Source organism: Canis lupus, chromosome 30, assembly GCF_011100685.1.
Source record: "Canis lupus familiaris isolate Mischka breed German Shepherd chromosome 30, alternate assembly UU_Cfam_GSD_1.0, whole genome shotgun sequence".
Lineage (NCBI taxonomy): Eukaryota > Metazoa > Chordata > Mammalia > Carnivora > Canidae > Canis > Canis lupus.
The window spans coordinates 2591857-2617622 of record NC_049251.1 but is presented as its reverse complement, the minus strand read 5'-3'; the positions used below and the strand labels follow the sequence as shown (position 1 = coordinate 2617622).

At 38.2% G+C, this 25766-nt stretch overlaps 1 protein-coding gene across 2 annotated transcripts; it reads left to right on the top strand.

Annotated features, from left to right (window-relative positions):
• The first annotated feature begins 1797 nt into the window (after positions 1-1797).
• LOC487476 (rho GTPase-activating protein 11A) lies at positions 1798-24294 on the top strand. 2 transcript variants are annotated; one of them, XM_038579963.1, is made up of 12 exons: positions 1798-2674; positions 5880-5950; positions 8202-8298; positions 9016-9269; positions 9892-10055; positions 10219-10329; positions 13873-13947; positions 14732-14899; positions 16949-17078; positions 18000-18108; positions 20484-20622; positions 21006-24294. In XM_038579963.1, exons 1-12 carry the CDS (start codon positions 2546-2548, stop codon positions 22586-22588), a joined length of 3030 nt encoding a protein of 1009 aa, XP_038435891.1. In that variant the 5' UTR covers positions 1798-2545; the 3' UTR covers positions 22589-24294. The 2 variants fall into 2 exon arrangements, with proteins under 2 accessions (XP_038435891.1, XP_038435890.1); XM_038579962.1 differs by having other exon boundaries at positions 1799-2674; positions 10219-10365.
• Positions 24295-25766: the final 1472 nt, after the last annotated feature.

Here is a 25766-nt window from a genome sequence, read left to right as displayed (position 1 = left end):
CCCCACTGAGCAGGGGCCCCGTGAAGGACTCATCCCAAGACCCTGAGATCATGACCTCAGGCAAAGGAAGATGCTTAACCAACTGAGCCACGCAGGTGCCTACCACCTTCACTTTTTACCCATTTCTACTGATTTTTTAGATCAGTCAATTGTATGTTACCCTCCGAGCATCAAAGATCTTCTATTTTTTTAAGACTTTATTTATTGAGAGACACACAGAGAGAGAGAGAGAGCGGCAGAGACACAGGCAGAGGGAGAAGCAGGCTCCCTGCGTGGAGGCTGTTGCGGGACCGGATCCCGGGACCCTGGGACCACACCTGAGCCCAAGGCAGGTGCTCAACCGCTGAGCCACCCGGCGCCCTCAAGGATCTTCTATTGTGCCCTATCATAGAATAGCGTTCCCTGCCTTACTGCACTTCTCTCAGTCGATCATTATGGCATTAACGCAACTGTTTGATTAATAGTCTCCTCGCACCTTCCCTCCGCACTGTCCGGTCTTGCTCTTCACCCTATACCATCTGCACAGAGGCGCTCAGAAAGTCGTTGTCACAATACAGCGAAGGGCTTCGCTCCCACTTGGGTCCCGCTCCTTCAGAAAATCTTCTTTAGACTGGGAAAGTAGAAGCCTAAGGACCGAACTCCAAACGGAGCAAAATGATCCTAAGCAAACGTGCCTTACTTGAATTCGGTTATTTGGCAAATGCTCTGGGCGAGACGACCGGCTCAACGGCGCTGAGGCAGGGGAGGTTCGGTCGCCATCCGCGCCGCGCTTGCTGGGCGGTGAGGCGGGGCGGTAGTAAACGTACGCTGTTCTTGCCTGTCTTGTAAAGTGGATCCAAGTCTCCGGCCCTAAGTGAGCTGCATCCCAGAGAGAGAGCGCGCGCATCCCGACGGGACAGCGGATGTTTGAGACCCAATACAGCAGCCCCGGCCCCAGAGATGGGATGTGCATGGGGCGCCGGGGTGGCTCCGCCCGAGAAGCATCTGCCCGCGGGTAAGGTCGTGATCCCGGGGTCCTGGGGTCAAGCCCCAAGTGGGGAGCCTGCTTCTCCCTTTCCGTCTGCCCTCCCCACCCCGCCACCCCTTTCTGCTTGCTCTCTCTCTCCCAAATTAATAAATCTTAAAAAAAAAAAAAAAAAAGAGCCGGGGACGTGCAGCCCTGCTCGCCAACAGGACCACCACCAATCCAGCAGCGCGAGCCTGGAGCCCAGCTCCCACTCCGCGTCCCGAGGAGCGAGGCTTCGGCGGCTGCCGCCTGCCTCCCGCGGAGGTCGCATTCCTCCCGCACGAGACTCCCCCGGGACAAGTCTTCGTTGTGTATTGAACTCCCTGCGCGCTGAGACTTGAGCGGCACTATCAGTTTTGCAGCTGGACTCGCCACCCCAAATCCGCCTTGAGGGTCCCCGAAGCCAGAGTTTGTGAACCCCGACTCGGGTTGTCCCAGCTCGGCTTCCGTAGAACCGGTTTCTCCGTTGGGGGGCCTTCAGCCTCGGCCAAGTGCCGGCAAAAAAAAAAATGCGGCTGGGGTGTCTATTACATTCCCCCTAACGTATTGTCGGAGTCGCAGGCCAGGTGTGTTAAAATGCACTTTAAACAGTATTTTCTCCCAAGAGCGTGGCTATGAAGGTACACGCGGAACTCACCTTTTATTTTATTTTCTCATATTTCTTGGTTTGGCCCGCCCTTTGCCTGCGTCTCCCTGACAGGCAGCTCCTGGCCACCCTCTAGGGTCCTGATTTTGAAAAGCGGAGCGGGCCAATCGGAGCGCGGAGCGCTGTTTGGCGCTGCCATTTGAGCCTGGGCTGGAAGCGAGGGTGGGACGGCCGCGGCTCGGGGCGGCCGAGGCGGTGGAGGCGCAGGCATGAGGACAGCTGCGCGGCTTCAGTGAGCGCACCGGCACACCGGAATGTGCAGGCCGGGGGCCGCTGGCAGGCCGATGGGGGAGGGAAGGGGCAGCCTGTGAAACGGGGTGACGGCGGCGGCCAGCCCGGGCGGGGACCGGGACTGGAAAAGGCGTGTGAGCAGCCGGCTGGTCCGGCGGCTGGGTCAGGGCTGGGGGCGCCGGGACTGGCGAGACGAACGCCCGGTTCAGCCTGCCGAGGCAGGAGGGCCAGGGAGAGGGGCCGCCTTTACCGTTGGGGAGGGCGAAAGGGCAAGTGAGGCTTGGAGGAAACGGGATCCTAGAAAGTGGCCGGAAGCGGAGAGAAGCTGGTAACAGGCGTCGGTGCAAGGAACCGAAAGGAGAAGGGGGGTCTGTGCGAGGGGCTGAAAGGATCAGGCGACAAGACAGAAGGTCCGTGTACGTGAAGGGAAGGTGCGCTGTGGCCAGAGCAGAGGGAAGGCGGAGGAGGTCGGCGGAAGAGGATAGAGAACCGCGGGAGACGCCGGGGAAGTGGCTGCGGTCCGGGGCCGGAACGGTGCCAGGCCCGGCCGGGAGGCAGCGGAGCAGAGCGCGAACCCGAGAGTGTTTGGAAATTGGAAGACCTGGTGGCGAACGAGGGCCAGGACTCAGATCCTGCCTCGGAGAGTGGGCGACGTGTCCGGGATGTGGGATCGGAGGCTGGTGAGGCTGGCCTTGTTGCAGCAGCTTCGGGCGGTCTATGGTATTAAGGTCAAGAGTGGCCGTGGGCAGTGCGATCGCAGGATACAGGAAACAGCAGCCACGGAAATAGTGGTAAGTTCTGCGGAAATGAGGTGTGGGTTAAAAAAAAACGAAAAGAGGCCACCCTGTACCATCACTTATTACAGGTCATGTTAAAATGTTCACTCTGTGTGGATCCCAAAGAGAATGTGGCTAAGCGTGACTAATTCAATCCTGATGGTCAACTGCTGAAACTTAAAGAATGACATTGTTCATTCTTTACAGGGATTTTGATCACTGAGGAAGTTGCAGGATTTTTCAACCTCACGACGTTGACATTTGGAACTAGATAATTAATTCTTTGAGATGGGACATGGAGGCTGCCTTGTGCATTGTAGGATGTGCAGCAGCATCCCTGGCTTGTACCCACTAGATGCCAGGAGAATTTCCTAGTTTTGGTAATTAAAAATATCTCCAGATACTGCCAATTTATTGTATTTTGAACAAGTAGCATGTGGGAAGGGAGACAAACACTACCTCCCCCCTCCCCCCCCCCTCCCCGTTTTTAGAGTAAAATTTGGAAAGGGACAAGGAGGATCAGTAAATTTTCTAAACGAATATTTAGAAAGGCGTGAAAGAGCATTAGAAACAGGCTTCAGGTAACACCTCTGTATTCACTAATTTGAAAAAAACAAACTTGCTGCTTGGTTATTTTTGAGATATAATGCTATTTTTTAAAGTGAGTAAATTGAGATGACAGAGTGGAATAACTGAAAAGCTGGTGATCTGAGGGTGGTCAGATTATTATCTACCGCAGCATCAAGAATTTCATTGTGAAAAATTAAGTTGAACATAAAGCATTTTATTTTAAATATATTTGCCTAATTATATAATATTTTTAAGTATTTAGAGATGAAAACTAATAAAATTTGCATAGCTCAGTTTATAATTTCTGAAAGAAAGTAAGGAGTTGGATAACAAAGCTAACAAAAATATATTCTATACCTCTTAATAGGTTACACATTCTGGAGAAAAGGTTTTGTATGGCAGCATATTCATTTATATTTTAAAAATGCGATTTTTAAGTCACATACATGAGTGATTTCATCAGATTGTAAAACTGGTTTTCCAGGATCTTAAATATAGTTGGTTTTGTAAGTATATGACAGATTTTGTATTTGGATTTTTTTCAACCCTTAAGAAAATTGATACCTACTTTGACAGATAGACCTGAGTTTGAATCCTGCTTTATCCCTTGATCAGCAGCCCTGGGTGATCTTGGGCTGTTTAATTTTCCTAAGTTTCTGTTTCCTACTCTATAAAGTGGGAATAATGGTATCTCTCTTTGGGGGATTTAAAAATGGTAAGATCTGTAGGTAGGAGTAGCACAGTACCTGTCACATGCCATTTATTCAGCTAATGATAGTTGTGATGGTAATCAGTGATCGACATCCTAATTGGTAGTCGAGCTAGAAATCATAATAGAAATATTCTAATAAATACAGAAGATCTTCATGTTGTAAGAATGGGACCAAGGTAAGTAATATTTGAAAACTAGATTTCTTTGGCTCTTTGGTGTTTGTTAGCTAATGATAGTTGTGAGCTTGTAAAGAAAAGTGCTAGAAGTCTTTTGAAGGTAACATTGTAAATGATATCCCAATACATAAAATTTAAAAAGCATGTTATTTTATTTTTTGAGATTATAGCTGTTATTATGAGACCATTATTGAGAATAATAGACCCTGAGTTCTAGGTATGTAAGACCTTTGTAGACTTATAATCAGCTTCAGCATCTGATTTTTGCATTTTGTTTGGTTGCATAGTATCAAGAAAATTTTGTTTTACCCAAAAAAGGGGTTTTCCACATTAACATTTTTTTATGTTACTTTGAAATGGTAATTGCAACGGCAACAAATATCTTTGAATGCTTACTCTATGTCAGACCCTAACATATATGCTTTTAATTTATTTACTTCTTCCTACCACTCTGTGACTTAGGACCCTTATGAACATGCTGAGGCATAAAGAATTAATTTGATCATTGAACTAATATGTAGAAGGATTTAAAACCTGGGAGCCCTGCCACTAGGATCCTGTTCCTTTAAGCACTATGCTGTTCTGTATTCTATATTCTATATTCATCAATTAAATGGAACCAGATGCTTGAAAACAAGGACTAGTAAGATTTTGTTACTCTGTTGAATAATTAACGGTGCTGAATGATTTCTTAACAGTGCTTCAAGAGCATTCTTGGAGAATAGATGCTTCTAAGCTAAATTAATGTTTATGAGATTAGGCATACCCACTTATTTAGTTTTGTATAAGCAGATCTATATACGCTTGTGTTTAAGTCCAGTGGAAAACCACAACCTTCTTAATCAGTGACAAATTTTTAAGAAGTTGGAATGCATGCACAAAAATAGTAGCAGATTCTTTATTAAGAAGTGTAACATACAAATTTACTATTGGGATATTCGGTGTATTAAATTTGAATATAAGTAATACATTTGAATGTGACTTTTTAAAAATATTTTTCAGAGTAGTTAAAGTAATTTAAATTAAATATTTGCAGAATCCCTGCCTTGATTACCTCAGATCATAGTTTGAATGGGAGTTTTCTAATAGAGCGTGGAAAAGAAGATCAAGTCTAAAAATAACCACTTTTGATGTAATTTTAGGAAGTACTCAATGAGTGACAAGAATTACCATTGCCAATCAACTTAGCCTTTTGTTCACGTTAGTATTTATAAGGTGACAGAAGGAAAGAATAAGGTTAGTGTTATAATGTTACTGAAAGAATATATAGTGTTTTTAGAAAATGTTGCTGTTTTGGCCAAATTTTGTATAAGAATTTCCTAACTGAGCACTAACTGGATTAATTTTCCATTATGGGATTGGAAACTGATGGAATGTATTATATTGCTTTAGGGCAATGACTTTATTTTAATTCTATTACAGTTAATATGCAGTGTTAGTTTCAAGTATTCAGTATAGTGATTCAACAATTCCTTACATTACTCTGCTTATCATGTTAAGTGTACTCTTAATTCCCTTCACCTATCTCACCCATCCCCCCAGGCACAATGACTTTTTCTTGACCATTTTTGTACTCCCAGCACCTATGTAATGTGTGGAATATAGCAGTTAGTTTTTACCAAAGTTACTTGTAATAATTATTTTCATTATCCTAAATATTTCTATTTTTTAAATTTCCTGGGGTTTTTAATTTGCTTACTATTTAAGAAAACTGACATTATGCCTAATATTTGTGTTAAGTTAACTGAATTTGCCATTTTAGGGTAAAATATTTGGAGTACCTTTTAATGCATTGCCCCATTCTGTTGTACCAGACTATGGACACATTCCAAGGTAAGCTAAGTTTGGGATGAAGAAAAAATATTTCAAACTGGTGTTTGCGTGTTTGAGGGGCACCTGGGTGGCTCAGTCGGTTTTAAGTGTCAGTTCAGCTCAGGTCATGATCTCAGGGTCCTGGGACCGAGCCCACCATTGATCCCTGCATCCCACTCAGTGAGGAATCTGCTTGTCTGCCTCGACCCCACCCCTTGCTTGCTCATGCTTGCTCATGTGCACATTCTCCCTCCCCCCTTTCTCTCTCTCTCTCAAATAAAATATTTAAAAAATAAATAAAATAGTTGATTGACTTACACATTTGTTTTGAACTAGCAAATGATTTTAATTTCTCAACATTAACTAATGTAGAAATGTTTTTAAATTTTTACACTAAACTTTTTAATTTGTATTCATTCCTAAGGTTGAATTTTAAGGTTCAGTAATGAATAAATGTTAGAAAGCAAATTTTTTTTGTTCTTTTTAGTCAAGAGTTTTTAGTTCTATACCACTTCTTTTGCTGCAGTTCTGATTGTATTCAACAATATGCTGATTATGAATTCAGTTACAGTTAAGTTTTTAAAACTGTAATTCCAGTGTGGTTAATATATAGTGTTATGTTAGTTTCATGTGTACAGTATAGTGATTCAACAATTCGACACATTACTCAGTGATTATCATAAATGTTCTTTTATTCCCCTTAACCTATTTCACCTGGTCCCCCACCTAGCTCCCATCTGGTAACCATCAGTTTGTTCTCCTGTTAAGAGTCTGTTCCCCCCACACACACTCCCACCCCTTTTTCCTTTGTGGATGAAAGAATATTTAAGCTAAGATTAAATAGAGTATTTGTGAGTATAAATTATGAACACTTGAGCTTTTTACTATGTCACTATTTAAAAGTAACCTTTTGGACTAACTGCATCAGAAATTACTAGAGAAGTTTACATCTTAAATAAATAAATAAAGGCTGTAAAGACACTATCTTAGCGGTTACTAATTCATTTCCCCTTCATCCAAAGTAGGGTTTCTTCTGGCTACTCTAGTTCAGTTACCTAGGTTTTTAACTGATGTATTGTCCAAAAGCATTTATTGAATACCTTGTTGTGTTAGGACAGTTTTCCCTCATTCAGCATATAGGTGCAGATTTACAGTCTTCATAAGGTAAGCACTTACTATTTTGCTTTTTAAATGACCCATAAAAGATTTGTTTATAATGATTTTTTACCTTTAGAATTGTAAAGTCATATCCCTAGTAATGATGACTAAATCTTTGTCGTAATTTCATTGCCTGCTTTAAACAAACAAATGTTAAGTTCTGTCACTTACTTTCTGTGGTATTCAGCCACTGGGCACTAGTACAGTGCTATCAGTTGCTCGCTGCTGACATCCATTCTGATTTGTGGTATCAGTTGTTTTTTACTAAAGCCAACATTGATGGTTAAAACTGGTTTAATATAAAGAAATTGAGCACACACCTCTAAGTATGAGAAAAATTGTAAGGCCTAGGATATATCTAATTTTTCTGAGGTAATGTTAGAGTGGGAAAAGCACATTGCCTTATTTTTGGGCAAATGTAGATGGTAGATATTTAAAGCTATGTATGCTCTGCAAAGTCACATATGAAGAGAGAATAAAAAGAAGAAAGCCTTAGGGCCCTGGGTCATACTAGCATGTAGAGGTCTGGCAGAAAAAAACCCAGAAAAGGAGTTTGAGAAGGAGTAGTTAGGGGTATAGCAGGAAAACCAGAAGTGTCACATAAAGGAATATTTTCAAGAACAGCAAGTGTGTCAGATGCTGGCAGGACAAGCAAAATGGAGACAATTGATCATGGGGTTGGTGACCTTAATATTTATTTAAATATCTGCATGATATTTAATACCTAATGCTACTTACTATCTACTTAAATATATACATGATATTTAAAATGGGAGCTGTTTTGTTGGAGTAATGGAGGTGAGAATCTCATTGGAGAGGGTTGAGGAGAGTCAGTAAAAACACATCTTGTACTCTGAGTGGAAGCAGAGCCATGAAGTAGGATTGAGAAGAAGGATTGATGTTGGATTAAAGCAAGCTCATAGAAGTCATGGATAAAAAGATGGGCCTGAGAGGAGAATTTAGGAAGGAAAAAAAACCTACAAAAGTTGAAGGGATTTGTGACATTAGAGCTTCTGAAAGGGGGTTAGTGCTTGGTCTATTCATGTGCTTTGGTAGAAAAATAGGATTTAGTGAGATGTGTTTCTGGCCACCTGAAAATATTTCTCTCTTTCAGTTTTCTTGTTGATGCTTGCACATCTTTAGAAAAGCATATTCATACAGAAGGGCTTTTTAGGAAGTCAGGATCTGTTATTCGTCTAAGAGCCCTAAAGGTAAGCATATTCTTGAACTATAATTTTTCATCTGTACTTTATTTGGCTCTTAGAATAGAAATACTTAAACTATTGCATGAATTATTGATAGAAATTGAACTTGCAGATAGCCTTTTTCATGGCAAAAGAACTTTTTTTTCTAAAAGCAATTATACAGGAGTGCCTGGGTGGCCCAGCCTGATTCTTGATTTTGGCTCAGGTCATGATCTCAGGGTTGACAGATCAAGCCCCACATCCAGCCCCACGCTGGCTATGAAGCCTGCTTAAGATTCTCTTTCTCCTTTCCCACCCCCAACACGAGCATTCACTCATGCACTCTCTCTATTTAAAAAAAAAAAAAAAAAAAAGAATTATACATTATTTAATGCTTTTTTTTTTCTTTCAGTTTTATTGGGATATAATTGACAAATACATTTAAGGTGTATGACTTCACATTTTAGTGTATGTATATATTGTGAAATGATTTCTACAATCTATATAATGCTTTAAAAGTTGAGTACTTTCAAGTTTGTCATCCTTTTTTCCAATAAAGCACCATATGAAATGAAAGATATATTTTTTGATTTTGTTATTAGCCTTCAAAAATGCATGATACATATTAAAACAAGGTTAAGAGGAACTTTTTAAGAAAAAGCTCTCTAGAGTATAAAAAAGGATATTTTATTTGCAGTAGACTCTTATGTCCTCAAATGCTTAAGATTATTATATTTATTTCAGAATAAACTGGATCATGGTGAAAGTTGCCTGTCATCTGCACCTCCTTGTGATGTTGCAGGACTTCTTAAGCAGTTTTTTAGGGAGTTGCCAGAGCCCATTCTTCCAGCTGATTTGCATGAAGCACTTTTCAAAGCTCAACAGTTAGGAACAGAGGAGAAGAATAAAGCTACAATATTGCTCTCCTGTCTTATGGCTGACCACACAATTGATGTATTAAGATACTTCTTTAACTTTCTCAGGAATGTTTCCCTTAGGTAAGTAATTAAAAGTCTTGGGAAATAGTTTGCTAATTAGGTAGCTTTACCATTATAGATAAGTTAGGATTAAATTTGGGATGGAAATTTTTCTTAAAGAGTTACTTCCTTACTACAAGAAGTATAACTTGTATAATTTAAGAAACAATTTACCAAATGATTTAGTATTTTCTTACTGTCTTAACATCATCATGAATGGCTTTTTGGTGTTGATAGGATTCTTTGTCCATTGAATGGCTTCAGGTTACTGTGTTTTTAATGTATTTGTGTTTTGCTTCTCAAATTTGTTCCCCCTCTCTGTTGTCAGTGAGCTTGCTTGTTCTAGATAATACAGTTGTTATGTGTGGGTTTGAAAATCAAATATATATGTTCAATTTGTATGGAAGAACAAAGTGTAGACTCTGGTTAGCATGGTTTTTATGATACATATTTAAGCACACAGAAGCTATTTTTGGTTCGTCTTATTTGAAACCAATCATACAGATGGGTGGACAAAGGGTAACTATTTTGACTTGTGTTTGACTTATAAAGTAAGAATTCTTCAAAATGTGCTCAGTATGTTAATTTTATTTCTATATATTTCTCTTTAGCTTAATCTAAGAAAACCTTGTTTCATTTTAAGGTCCAGTGAGAATAAGATGGATAGTAGCAATCTTGCAGTAATATTTGCACCAAACCTCCTTCAGACAAGTGAAGGACGTGAAAAGATGTCTGCTAACACAGAAAAAAAACTACGATTACAGGTTGCAGTGGTGCAGACTCTTATTGATTATGCATCAGATATTGGTAAGATGTAGTTGCATTATAAAAACAACAGGATTTGTTTAAATGAAGGAGATCCCAGTTTCCTTCCAAGTGAACTGTGAAGATGACTGTTAGAAATATATACTATTTGAACATTTTTAGGGAGAGTAGAGGAAAAATTTTAACTCTGAACATTCTTATTTAGGGCATGTTCCAGATTTTATCCAGGAAAAGATACCAGTTATGTTGGGTCTTGATGGTCTCTGTGCTACTCCATCATTAGAAGGCTGTGAAGAAGGTGAATGTGAATCTCCTGGTGAGTGTAAGAGAAAGCAAAGACAAAGTGTAGGAGGTAAGTGGCAGTGCCAGTTAAATTTTGTGGCGGTAGAGCAGTTTACTTTTATCTAAACTGTTTAAACATAAGCCTAAGCTATGGTATGTGCCCTTTTGGTGCTTACAGCATAGTTGGAAAAACAGGACACATGCATGGGAAAAGCAAAAATGGCAATACAATCTAATATTAAATGCTAAATCTTTAGCACAAATGTGAAATGTGTTCAAAGGAGAAAAGTTCCCTGGGTTGTAGTGATCAGGGAGTCCAAAGAAGGTTCAAGGACTGAGCCTTCTTGAAAAATGGATAGAATCTAGGGGAATTGAGTCAGAATACTTGTATCCTATTGTAGGTAAAAAGTATGTTATGAAGAAAGATTTGTGTACGGAAGAAGTAATCAATGACTATCAGTAAAATAGCCTAACATGACTTGAGTGAGGGGTTTATCCTGAAGATTAGGAGGATATTATGGTGAGCTCAATGTCAGGCTGAAATATTAGACTATGAAGCTGGGTATTGGAGAACAACCATTGAAGATTTATGAATAGAGGCGTTACAGGATTATAATGTTTTAGAAAATTACCTGGTTTGAAGAATTGAGGAAGTAGGGAGAATAGTCAGAAATGGGTAGTAATAATCCAGGCATGAGACCATGATTTCAAATAGTGATATGAATTAGAGAGTTAGAGGTATGAGCTAACTGATGAAGGAAACATTACCAAGGAAGCACTAAAGAAAAAAAAAAAAAAGAACAAAAGACCTAAAGCTCCATCATCAAAAAATCAGTCATAAGATTTTTTTATCTTTTCTTTTTTTTTTTTTTTTTAATTTTTATTTATTTATGATAGGCACACAGTGAGAGAGAGAGAGGCAGAGACACAGGCAGAGGGAGAAGCAGGCTCCATGCACCGGGAGCCTGACGTGGGATTCGATCCTGGGTCTCCAGGATCGCGCCCTGGGCCAAAGGCAGGCGCTAAACCCCTGAGCCACCCAGGGATCCCTTTTTTTATCTTTTCTTGATCAAGAAGCCTGAGGCCATTCTTCTGATTGCCTTAGGAAATTTCTCATCTTTTGAGTATCAGGACTAATTGTTATTGACTCTCCCATTCTTGTTTGATTCTTGGCTTATATGATGCAGCCTTATGATTCTTCTTTCCTTTATTTGTTGATCCCCCTCTACCTTCTATGTTAGTTTCCTGGGGCCACTGTAACAAAATGCCACAAATTGGGTGGCAAAACAACAAAAATTTATTGTTTCACCATTCTGGAAGGTAGAAGTTAAAATCAAGCTGTTGCCTGAGCTATGTTCCCTGTGAAACCTGTAGGGGGAGAATCTTCTTGATTCTTCTAGCTTCTGGTGGTGGCTGTTGATTATTGGCATTCTTTGGCTGCAGCTGCAGCTACATCCAGAGTCTACCTTTGTTATCACATGGCCTTCTCCCTGGGTGTCACTGAACAAGTTTTCATCTTACGGTGATACCAGTTACATTGAATTAGGACCTACTCTAATGACCTCTTCTTAACTTGAGTACCATCTGCAAAGGCCCTAATTTCAAATAAGGTCACATTCACAAGTACTTGGGAATTAGGACTTTGTTTGGTTTTGTTTTACACTTGATCTTAGCCAAAAGGCCGAGAAGCGATTGTTTTTTTTTTTGTTTTGTTTTGTTTTTTGTTTTTTAAAGATTTTTATTCATTCATGAGAGGCAGAGACCCCGGCAGAGGTCAGAAGCAGGCTCCATGCAGGGAGTCTGATGTGGGATTCGATCTCGGGTCTCCAGGATCGCACCCTGGGCCAAAGGCAGGCGCTAAACTGCTGAGCCACCCAGGGATCCCTGGGAGTTAGGACTTAAACATGTATTTTCAGAGCATCATAAAATACCCCAAATGCAGGTATTCTCAGACACAGATCCTCTTTATTTACCTTTGTGATTTCATTCACTCTTGGAGTTTCATGTATGGCATCTACACAGGTGGACACTGGATCTGGATCTCAGTGATACTGTCGTCTTGTGAATATCAGTTCTACTTTAGTGAAAACTTGCTAGGCAGATATCTTTGCTTATGCTTTGTGTGTGTGTGTGTGTGTGTGTGTGTGTGTGTGTGTGTGTGTGCTTTAAGCTCAGCATTTTGAAATAATTGTCTTCACCCTCTTTAAACTGGTTCCTAACTTCCTTTTCTGTTAACATCACCATCATTCTCTAGTCACTCAGGCTTTAAAGCATGGGTACCTAACTCTTACTGTACCATTTATATTCACAGTTTTCAGGTTCTGTAAGATACTGTCCATGGTATTTGCTGCATCTTTACTGTGAAAATCTCCTTGTTGATCTTCATGCCTCTTCGTTGAATCTGCCCTGCTTATTGCTGTCAAGACTGATGTTCTTAATGTATAACTTTAATCATGTGTCACACATACTAGTCAAAAACTTTCACTGATAAGACTACTATTTATAGCCTGTTATTAAAGGTCTTTCATAGGATTTGTTTAGCATGCCTTTTTACTGTTTATTCTTTCTCCTTTATGCAATGTATACTATACTTTAGTCCAACTGCATTTTATTTCTTTTTTGTTTTTATTTAATTTCATTTTTCTTTTTTTTTTTAAGATTTATTATTTATTCATAAGAGACACAGAGAGACAGAGAGGCAGAGACATAGGCAGAGGGAGAAGCAGACTCCTCATAGGGAGCCCGATGCAGGACTTGATCCCCAACCCCAGGGTCACACCCTGAGCCAAAGGCAGATGCTCTACCAGTGAGCCACCCAGGTGTCCCTTTTTATTGTTTTTTACACACTTTGTGGGTTTTTTTTTTTTTTTTTCTTATCGTATTTTTGATAGAATGTTTTTACTTCCACCTACCCTTGCTATTCAAATTATATCCAGTTGTCAAAATTCAGTTTGTTTTGTTCCATGCTTCACTCCTGGGTATCAAATGGGTTAAGATAGCATTTGTCAAGCATCATTAAAATGCATTGATTTTATCAGGAATTTGAAATTGTTCAGGAATTGTAGACTATTAGTGTTTATCTTTTTTGTGTTGTTATAGCTAGCCTTTTTTCTTCTTCTTCCTTTTTTTTTTTTTTTTTTTCTTTTTTTTAAGATTTTATTTATTCATGAGACAGGAAAGAGGCAGAGACATAGGCAGAGGGAGAAGCAGGCTCCCTGAAAGGAGCCTGATGTGGACTTGATCCCCCACCCTGGGATCACGCCCTGAGCCAAAGGCAGATGCTCAACTGCTGAGCCACCCAGGTGTTCCTGTATATCTTTTTTTGAGAGAGAGAGAAAGAGATGGGCATATAAGTGAGGAATATAATTGAAATATATCCTTTAGTTTTTTTCCTATTTTGAGATAATTCCTTCTAAATAAGCTTAAATGCCTTTAAGATTTATAAGCTGAAAAAAAAAAGGTATAAGCTAACAAACTTACATGCTGTAAACCATAAATATCAATATGAATTATTGGTGAAAGAGAGGTAAATGTTAAATTATAATGATGATATGATTATATGTGCTTTGCATTTCAGATTTTGTTAGTGGAGCATTAAGTAAACTTAAATCTAACAGAACACCCTCTGTTACACCTCAACAGGAAAAAAATGGTAGGTATTATATATTTTTTATTGAAGTGAAAATTTCTTTATATTATTTAAAAAGTAACCATTACCTAACTTTTTTTGGTTTAATCAAATCCAAATATTTTCAGTGGAAACACTGTACTGTAATACTATGCTGTGACATTGCTAATTACATTGGATATAAGGAACCCAAAATTGTAGGTAAGAATTTCTTTTAGTCTGTTGTTACAAACATCTTTAGTCTTTTAAATCATGCTTTTCTGTTGAATGTAAGTTGGATGCTGTTGAATATGTGAAAATAACTCAAATCTTATTTTTGTTTTAGAACCAGAAGTTTATTAGTGTATGTTCCCATTTTTATCTTGGTTTGCTTGTGGCTGAAATTAGCCCAATAACATAATAATAGACAATATGATCATTTTTTTCTGAAGAAATTTAAGTGGTTAATACTCAGCTATGATGAAAAGCAAAACTCTTATGTAGATTAGTTTGTTTGAACTCCTTGATAATGATTTTATTCCGTATGTTAATATTCTTTAATTTGGATTATATGTGTCTTTCAGTCTATGTGGTTTAAGTTACTATTGTTTGTTAATCTTGCCTATTTATGACTTTCCTATTATCATTTTAAATAATTACATGGTGTTAATTTAGTTATAACATATATTTGATAATGTAAATGTAAACATATTCCCTCGTTCTTTGGTTACCTCTAAGGAATAGCTTTATAAGGAGAAATTATATAAAGTTTCTTCCATGGAGTTGAAAAAACACAATTTGTTTTTGTTTTTTTTTGTTTTTTTTTTAGCCCAGCTTTCCATATCACCCACAATTCTTACACCAAATGCTAAGCGTAAACTGCCAGTGGATTCTTCTCATGGTTTCTCAAGTAAGAAGAGGAAGTCCATCAAGCACAATTTTAACTTTGAATTCTTGCCAGCTAATCTTTTCAGTAGCAGTTCTACGCCAGTATCAGGTAGCAAAGAAAATTTATGTAATTGAGTTGTAAACATTAACATGAGTGCCTATTCTGGGCAAAGTGCTATTTCATTTTAATGCTACCTCCTTTAGGAGTTACAGCTTTATTCTATCAAATATCTGAATTTTTATAAAGTCCTCTAATTTTTAAATTTTAATTATACTGACTCAGTATAATTAATGTGTATGTGTGTATGTTTTATGACCATGCCTATTGAAAATTATGATAACTCAGAATGAGAGTTTAGGCTTCTGTGTATAGCACTGGTGCTCAAGTGTTAAGTGATTGGACACCTTGAATTAGTTTAGTTACTTCCTGATCTGTAACTGTGGCTGTATTGCTATCTCCTGTTGAGGTTACTAAAGTTTGATTTTCCCTAAACACATTGTGGTGGAGTACTGTCATTGGAGGAACCATTGTGGTTGCAGTTGAAGGAGGAGGGAGTTACTTTTTAGTTTTATACTCAAGTAGTTTTTGTAAAAGCTTTAAAAACTTTGTTTATGCTGTTCATTATGGCATGGTTTCCAGATCTGTTACCAGCCCAGGCATTTTCTTCCAAATGACTTACAGTTTCTAACATGGCCAACCAGAGCCTCCAGAGAAAAACGCAATTTTGCTAATTTGAGTACCAGCTCTTTTGCTAGTATGGTCTTAGATTGAGTTGGCTCCTTTAGAATGTATAGAACACTGGTTGGGTCACAGTCAGTCATACAAGGTAATGTTACAATTAACCCAAAATGAACCAAAATCCTAACTAAGCCCAGAGTCCTCTATTTCCTATTTATCACACATTTCATCAAAAAGTGAGTGATCTCTGATTCTTTTAGGTTTTTATTGATTTCAGACAATGTTGAGTTTTACTTTGAATTTGTTAGCTAGGTTTATGAGATCTACCCAGAAGCACCTCTTTTGTTTCATTATCCAAAAAGTTTAGCTTTTCCTTCTTTGTTTTATTAGAAAGTTGAACAAAACAGCAACTTGTTTTTTATGGTCCTTCACAGGTTCTCTGTGTGTGGTCTGTTAAAATGTAATGAAAGAACTCTGAGAATATGTTCCTATTTCTTTCAGTATTCAGAGGTTGGAGACTTAAGTTCATTTAAACTAACTTAGTGTTCTCTCTCTCTCTCTCTTATTTTTTTATTTTTTATTTTTTTTAGAGAGAGAGAGTGCAAGCAGAGGGGGAGGGACAGAGGGAGAAGGAGAGAGAGAGAATCTCAAGCAAACTTGATGCAGAGCTGGAGGCTGAGCTCAAATCTCATGACCCTGAGATCATGACCTGAGCCAAAATCAAGAGTCTGAGGCTTAACCAATTGAGCCATCCAGATGCCCCTAACTTAGTGTTTTCCTCAAGTTTTTTCCACTTTGGAACAGTTTCCAAATGGCCAATGTGAATTGTAATTCTATCTGCCTTTGCTTATTAGCATTATAACATCTCCAAGAAACGAACCTAATAATTCCTTCTTTCCAAGCTCCCCAAAAGTAGTTTAAACATTCTTTTGTTACTGGAACATTAGTATGAGCCTGCTTAATTGATGACAAAAAAAAAAAAAAATCACAAGTTCAATAACAGGAGTCCTATTATTACAACTTACCATTTTTCTTTGGTCCTACTTTCTCAGCCATGGTTCAGTAAATTCCATCTGCAAAACTGAAAATGGACTGCTTTCTAAGTTTGGACAATAACAGACACAATGTGCTTTTTTTAATGTATAAAGGCAGCTATATTAATCTACAGTCCACAGTATCATTTATAATTTTTTTCCTATATTAGTCTACAGCCCATTATTAAACAAGTTTAAAGCAAAACTCTAATGTAAAAGTCATGTATAATCTGACCCTTATTGGCAACCAAAAAGTAAGAAACTTACACTTTTTTTTTTCAAGTCAAATTGGGTTTATTTGGTTTTTCAAGTTTCTCATCAGAAACTATGTGAAACTTTGTTGCTTAGGATTGGAAATGAAAACTTTAAACCTAGTTGCTATTAATATTTTATACTTTGAAAAAAAAGTATGGGTGGTATATTACATGTGGTTATATTTTTACAGTTCCCTTTGATACAAGCCCAGAAGGGTCATCTCAGAATTCACTCTCTCCTGTCGCCATCAATGGAAACCATTTGATCAGTACAGGTGTGCTAAGGCGAAGTAAGAGGATTGCAAGCAAAAAAGTTTGCAGGTAATAAATGCAGGACATTTTGTTTCACTGGATAAACATGTGTATAGAGTTAAGAAAATATTTTGTTTGTCTTTCTGCTGAGAATCATATTTGAGTCAAAATTTTTAAAAATTCTCTCTGCCATTATTATCAATCAGTTGCCCTTTATATATCCTCCAGAGAATGACTCGTAATTTGAGTCCACTTTGCTTGTTTAAAATCCTACTGTATATTGATTGTAGTTTTTAAATTTCCGTTTAAAGCCTAGTCTATTCTTTAAAAAAAAAAAAAAAAAAGGAAACCATTGGAGTGGGGAGGGGCTGGGTGAGAGGGAGAGAGAGAATCCTCCAACAGACTCCTCAACTAAGCGTTGGAACCAGACATGGGGCTCCATCCCAGGATCCTGAGATCATGACCTGAGCTGAAATTAAGAGTCAGACTCTTTTTTGTTGTTGTTGTTGTTAAAGATTTTATTTATTTATTCATGAGAGACACACAGGGAGAGAGAGAGGCAGAGACACAGGCAGAGGGAGAAGTAGGCTCCATGCGGGGAGCCCGACGTGGGACTTGATCCTTAGGCTAAATCGCTGAGCCACCTGGGCTGCCCAAGAGTCAGACTCTCAACTGACTGAGCCAACCCAGGTGCCCCAAGGCTAGTCTCTAATGATTCTAATGATTCTGGTTTATAAGTGACTAGCTCTTGTGATAAACAGGAGAGACCATTTTATATACAAATATAATGTGTTCACATATGGTATCTTAAAACTTAACTAATTTTAGAAAATTATTACGCTATTTGATTACTAGCAATATAATTTGCTCTGGGCTTTGAAATTTCATTTTGCAAGAATGTTTCCAAAAAAAAAAAAAAAAGAATGTTTCCAGTTTTTATGTTAACATTTTTTTTTAATGCTGACAATTTTAATCCCATGCTTTTTTTAGGGTGGAATCAGGAAAAGCAGGCTGCTTCTCTCCCAAGATCAGTCGTAAAGAAAAGGTCCGAAGATCTCTTCGTTTGAAGTTTAGTCTGGGGAAAAGTAGCAAAGAGATAGTAAGTGTCTTAGATCATTTCATTGATGTTCATATTAGCATAAAGCTATAGACTTGATGGTAAAGCCCTGCCTCTCCAGCTACTGTCTTGTTCTCCCCTAAACCAAATTCTTACACGTGTTTTGATATCTACTATTCCCTCCTTTTCTGTTCTGCTTACATGATTCCAGTGAGGCTTGCCTCCCCAACACTCAATGCACCTGCTCTCATGGTCATCCATGAATTAATTGAGTGGTGCTCAAGCCAGCAGACAAACACCAGTCTGTGTTAGATTTGACCTGTCAACAGCATTTGACCTGGCTAGTCACTTGTTCTTTTTAGCATACCTTCCTTCCTTGCTTCAGGGGCACTTTCCTCACGATTTTCCTCTTTCTTCACAGGTTACTTTTCTAATTCCTTTACAGTGGAATGCCCAAAGCTTTGTCCTTGGATTTTTCTTTTCTCTGTCTACATGCCAAGGTGCCCATTAGCTTTAAAAACCATGTATTTACTTAAGACTCTCAAGTTTGTATCTTTAGTGCAAAATGCTTCCCTGAACAACTTGATGTTTCTCAAGATCTGCCTACTTGACTTCTCTACTTGATGTCCATCCAATAGACATCTCAGGGTCAACCTGTCCCAAATAGAGCTTCCAAGATGCATCTTTTCTCTGCTGCTGTTTCTCCACTCCTCCCCCTTTCCACCATCTACATCCCCACCTACGGTCTTCATCATCTGAGGTATGGCAACTCATTCTTCCAGTCACTTAGGCCAAAAACCATGTAGGCATTCTTTTTTTTCTTTTTGTATATTTTTTTATTGGAGTTCGATTTGCCAACGCCCAGTGCTCATCTCGTCAAGTGACCCCCCACTCAGTGCCTGTCACCCAGTCACCCCTCCCCCCCAGTCCCCAGCCCACCTCCCCTTCCACTACCCTTGTTTGTTTCCCAGAGTCAGGAGTCTCTCATGGTTTGTCTCCCCCACTGATTTTTCCCACTCAGTGCCCCTCCTTTCCCCTGTAATCCCTTTCACTGTTTCTTATATTCCCCTTATGAGTGAAACCATGTGATGATTGTCCTTCTCTGACTGACTGTATTCCACTGTATCTATATTCCACTGTATCTATAGACCACATCTTTATCCATTCATCTTTCAGTGGACACTGAGGCTCCTTCCACAGTTTGGCTATTGTGGACATTGCTGCTATGAACATTGGGGTGCAGGTATCTCAGTCTTTCACTGCATCTGTATCTTTGGGGGTAAATACCCAGCAGTGCAATTGCTGGGTCATAGGGCAGATCTATTTTTAACTCTTTGAGGAACCTCCACACAGTTTTCCAGAGTGGCCGTACCAGTTTGAATTCCCACCCACAGTCCATGCAGGCATTCTTGACTCCTCACTTTTTCACACACCCTGTGTAAACCGTTAAGGAATCTTGTGTCTCTCTGCCGTTAGAGCATATCCAGACTGACCAGTTCTCACTAGTACTGCATTTTTGGTGTTCTCTAAATTCTGTCATCCCCAACCTGGATTACTGCAATCAGTTCCTACTAGTAGGTCTATGCTCCTCCCTTGCTACAGTACTACAGCCAGAATTATCCTTTTAAATACCAAGTAAAGTCCTGTCACTCTTCTGCCCAGAATCTTCCAGTGACTCATTTCACTCTGAAAAAAGATAAAGTTCTTATGTTTATGTGTACCTCTCTGAGGCCTCCTCTCGCCACTCCTTCATGATCATTTAGCTTCTTGTCTCCTTGCTGTTAGATGTGCCACACCTGGTTTCAGCCTTGGACACTGACCTGACCTTCCTTCTCTGTGGGATAATGTTCTTTCCCCTTTTATCTGCATGGCTCTCACATTTTTCTTTAATCACAAGTCATCTTCTGATCACTCTATATAGACTGACACCCCACCATAGCCTTCTTACCCTGCTCTACTTTTCTTCATAGCACTTTTCACCTTGTGTATTATATAATATACAATATAAATTATTAGTTTTCTTGTCCTATTTGAAATCTCCCCATCTAGAATGTAAATCCTTGCAAGGGTAAGATTTTGGTCTATTTGTTTTGTTTTTGTTCGCTCACAGTTGTGAGCAGCTCCTGGCATAGAGTCATCACAAAAGAAATTTTTTTTTAGTTAATATGTGAGGCTGTTTTTATTTCAGATCATAAAATATCAAGTAGTAGTCAAGTCAATTGCTTCTAGTTCTTATCAGCAGGCATGCAAGTATGTTTCTATTTGGTATAAAATTGTTTTTTTAATTTTATATACTTTTTTCAGTCAGCTCTAGAGGATGCTGATAACGACAAATAAATTTAATATTTGTCTTAATATTTGAAGTAATTAGGTTTATTTCTTAATCAAAACATTTTCAATTTTTCTTTTCTGTACAGAATGGGTGTTCTGGTGTTGACAGATATGAAAATGTTGGTCGACGACTTGCAAATCAACAAAGTTTAAAAAATAGAATTGAGTCTGTAAAAACAGGTCTGATTTTTAGCCCAGATATTGGTGAAAGATTAACAAAGAAAGGTACATTTGCATGATATTGTTATTTTTTCCAAAAAACCTATTTTCATTGTTTTTCTGAAAAATTTTTTCCAGCTTTCTTGAGATACAATTGACATAAGCTTTCAGTTATTTTATCTTAAAATATATTAATTTACTGTTCTAGAAATTAAAAATTCATGTTTGAATAGTAAAAATATTTGAATTGGCATTGTATTTTTGTATGAACAATTGGAAGATGCTTATAAATACAAAAATGTTTGATACTTTTATATTATTTCTTTTAACACAGATCCTTAATTTGTTAAAATTTAATGCTTAATAACTTTATCTGCCATGTATCTGAATAATATTTCAAATATGTTTCAAACATAAATGATTAAAAAGACTGAACTGCTTTATTTTAGGTTCAAAAAAGATCAGTAAGTCTGAGGAAAACTTACTAACTCCAGAGCATCTAGATGGAACAAGTTACCGGATGTCTTGGACAGGACCTAGTAATTCTAGTTTTCAAGAAATAGCTACAAATGAAGCCTCTCCAGTCAAGAGAAATCTTAAGGTGGAAAGCACTTCTTTGGAGCCTGATACTACAGTTGAAAAGTCCTCTATTGGTTCATATGAACTCACCCCTTCTACTCTACACGATAAGCATAACATCAACGTAACTAGAAGCTCTTTTAGTGGGGATGAAAATAACTTGACCACAGAGACTTTGGTGAAAATTCAGAGAGCATTTTCTGAATCTGGAAGTAATTTCCATGAATTGATAAATCACAGGCAGTCATCAGTAACTAATTTGGGGAAAGTAAAGCTAAATGAAACACCTTCTATAGACTATAGCCCAGAAAAAAATCTATTTGAAACTAATGATTTGACTGTGATAGAATCGAATGAACATCAAACTAGTACAGATGAAAATAGTTTGTCAGAACAAGACATCTCACTACATCAAACTCAAAAATTGGATAGAGAAACAACTATAACATGTTATTCAACTCATATGAAGATTGAACATGAGAAAAGCACCCATTCCAATATACCTAGAGATAATTCAGTCAAGCCAGAATTGCCTAGTGATGAACACATAAAGAATCAGCAGTCCACAAGGGATAAACTAAATACTCAATTAAAGGAGAACGAGAATATGATTGAGGAGAACTTACTGGAATGTGCAGCTTCTAGGGAGGATGCAGCTGACACCTGTTCCTCAGAGCAGATTACATGTAATATAACAAATTTGTCCAAACCGAGGCCAGTGCGAATCGTTAAGCAGCAGTCACTGGTGGAAACCTGCCATACAACTATCTCTGAAAGCTCACAAATGACAGAGCATGGGAGGGTGTCAGACCACATACAATGGTTTAATAAGCTTTCTCTCAATGAATCAAATAGAACCAAAGTTAGATCACCTCTTAAGTTTCAGCGTACACCTGTCCGTCAGTCTGTCAGAAGGATTAACTCCTTGTTGGAGTACAGCAGGCAACCTGTAAGGCACAAATTGGCAAGTCTTGGTGATGCTGCTTCTCCTCTGGTTAAGTCAGTGAGCTGTGACAGTGCTCTTTCCTCTGGTATAGGGAGTACATCAAAAGATTACTTGATTTCATATACTAAATCAGGTCCTAAAGAACAGAAATTTACAGCATGTGAACAGCCAGATGTTGATGCAATTTCAAGATCAGGCATGGAGTCAACTTCCCAATCTTTCTCAAAAATGAAGAGACACCCTGACTCCATGAAGGCTTCTCGCGGGTCTACCAGAGTTTGTAAACAGGAAGTGATAACCGATGGCCAAATTAAGATTCCCTTGGATGACCTGACAAATCATGACATATTAAAATCTGTTGTAAATAATAATACGGGCTTTTCTCCTGGGATAAATAGAGTCCTTAAGAAGCCATCAGAAAAAGAGAGGGTCTGGTATAAAGGTTCTCCGAAAAATCCTTTTGGAAAAGCTCAGCTACTACCAACCAGTAAACCTGTAGACTTGTAGTTGGTAGATATTAATATTTGTTAATGTAAATAAAATTAGTAGTTGGCGATGGGCCTGGCAGGATAATCTGCATGTTAGTTTGTTAGCTCAGGAAGATTAAGTGATAGATTTTAATTTCACTGCACAAGCAACTTGAATTCTTAGACGCTTGTATAAATGACTTTTGTTTTTCTTGATTATGGCAGTATTTAAACTTGTTAATTGTATCATGATCTCTTAAAGCAGAGGTTACACTTTGCCTTTTGAAAGAAATTGTTGGCTTGGTTTGTGAGAAATTAATTTTTGAAAATTGTATGAATTTTGTATTAAGTGTGATCGGAAGAGTGAAATGAGTTGTGCCTATTTCCTGTTATTCCTCCTAAGTCAGAGAAGGGCTCTATAAGATATTTCTAACATGTAAAGGGAAGAGATAAGCCTTACAAATCTTATTTCTTGAATTACATTGAAATTTGTGGATTTTGCCAAAATCCCTAGAAATTAACTAGTTTCAATAGCATCTTAATCCTGTACTCCTATTTGGGGCAGAGTAATTAGGTTTATATTGTCTGTAGTTGTGTACAGTGTGTCCACTTGGACTAAGAATTAACGGCTAAAGCAGAATAATGACCTGAGTGTGCTCTTAGAGAATAATGCTGCAGAAATAAATGACTTTTGAGCCATACTATGTTTTTAAAGTAAATTTGCACAATACATTTGTAGCTGTTTTGTCCAACAAAGAATTTAAAATTATTTAAGGAGGAATAATGAAGTTTGGAAATTTTTAATCAAGGTGATTTCTTATATGCACATGCTTGATTTTATAATTTAAAATAGTTGATGTACCTCTCTACATTTACTTTGTTTCTTAACTTTTGATTCTTAGAAAAGCCTATGATGGTTTTGTCTGGTGTGTAAATGTTATTTATTTAGCATAGACATTAAAGGTAACTTGGAAAATGGCTTGTCTGAATCTGATGAAATTCAAAGTACCTTTTAGAATTTGATTAAGCAAATCTAAATTGTTAAGCAAATCTAAATTTCTATTTTAAATTATTAGAAGTCATAAATATTTAAGGAAAGAATAATGTCAACACTGGTGGATATTCTCTAGACTTTAGAAGAAGGAATGTTGTAGGCAGAGGGAACCACAAAAGATAGTTTGCAGGTATTAGAATGCCACATTCAGATATGGAGCTGAATAGAACAGCATTGCACATCTACACAGAGCAGCCATATTCACAGAGAAATTTAAAAGTCCTCAGATGTCTGCTTTACCAAGTTCTACCTGATAGCAACACATCTGTTATTTCAAAGCTATTTCCTGTTTATATTACCTAGGAATGAGCCCTTTCTCACTAGTAAGAATTTGACTTATAGAAAGACTGAAAACCTATATACCATGTTTTATGACATCAAAACAGGTTTGTTACATAAACTATATGCATTTCAAGTTTATGATATTTCTGGTAGTAAGTAGAGATAGAAGACAAACTGTTGAAATATATGTTGTCTTGGTTCAAAACAGTTTAAACTGCCTTCTGGGTAAACTTTTAGAAATGTACTAATGTCATTTTCTATCCATGGGAATGGGTGAAGTGTTGAATTGTAAGACCAGGAGACTGAGACTTAACTGTAGAATTACCTGAATTAGTGGCTTTTGGGGAGAGAAATAATGAAAGAGATTTATTAAAAAAAAAAAAACCCACATGTCAATCCCATTTTTGTTAGCTGAAAGCAAACAGTATAGGAGGACTATGAAGGTGAGTAGCTTGGACAGGAAAGTCAAGTTTTAGAATTAATATCTTCATTTCATATAAAATGGAGATCATGTTACTCAGGGTCTTTGGTCAAATGATATGTGAACATACTCAACAGTTATAAAAGTATGGATGTGGGCAGTAACTTAAAAGATGATTTCCACTTTGTTCTTGCAAGTAAAGATCTTGTACAAATTTGTTTATTATGAGCAACACACAATACAATTACATTGGACTTAAATTAGCAGGCTGCCTCACAACATTTTAAAATCACTAAGAATTTAATATTGCTGTTTGATGATTATCAAGTCCAGGATGTATGTGTTTTAAAATATCAAATTTCATATGAAAGAAACCTTTCATTGTATCTCAATTTCCATCCAACACAAAAGCAGTAAATTGTAATGGCTTCTCCATTTTTCCAAGCACAAAATGAAGGTAACAGTAAACAATGTTAAGGTAAAATTCTGAATTGAAAAACCAGTATGTGTGAATAATCAATATTCAACCCCAGCATGGTCTTTGAGCCTAAAACCAATAGACTGTATTTGTGCTGTTGATGTAGCATGCACTGAAACAAAAAGCTGGAAAGAAGAGCTTCCATGGAAGAAAAGACTCTAGGAAGAAGGCTTGGCTTTAAACCAAAAGGCTATGTGTCTTGTGAGTGAATTGCATGGGCCCCTCATTGCGTAAAATGGTATAGGTGAGAATGGATTTGCTGGATGGAGCTAGGGTAAAAGGATGTGGATTCTAGCCTCATCAAGTTACTTATTCTCTGTCCCCCTACCCTGGTATTTCTCTCCAGTCTCGAAAGAAATGTGCCATGTTCTATTGTATGATTTTGCATCTCAATTTTGTCAATGTTGTTCCATACGTTTGTAACAAATTTGGGTCTACCTTGACGAATTTCTGTAGTGTGCAGGGGGCTCAATATCCCTTCAGGCCAAATAAATCTTACTTGATAGTTGGTCTTGAAGTTTAGAAGTAGCACTCAGAACTAATGTTCCTAGAGGTTTTCGCATGTTTTTTAGTGTATCACTTTAACAGAAGTTTTTGACATTTTGTGTTAAGTATTGCCATAGTTTTTTTTTTTTTTTTCCTGCTCAGTAAAAGGGCTCCTGTGAACACCCTTATGATGCACCCTATCATGGTCGTCATGAAAAGTTCTTAGGACCTCTTCATCTTTTTTCTCTCCTACTATTGCCCCCTGCTTCAAGCCAGAAGACAAAAAAATAAAAAATGCTAGAAGGTGGCAAAATTAAGGATGTGATACTGGGGGCGAAGGGCAGGCTAGCGACATGCACATGGTTCAGATTGCTTGAGAAAAGGCGAGTCACTTGCTCAGGGGTCGGTAGATAGAGTGTTGGGGCCGCGCGTACCTGGGTCGCGAGGGCGGAACGGCGCGCGGGGGCCGGGCGGGGGCCGGGCGGGGGCCGGGCGGG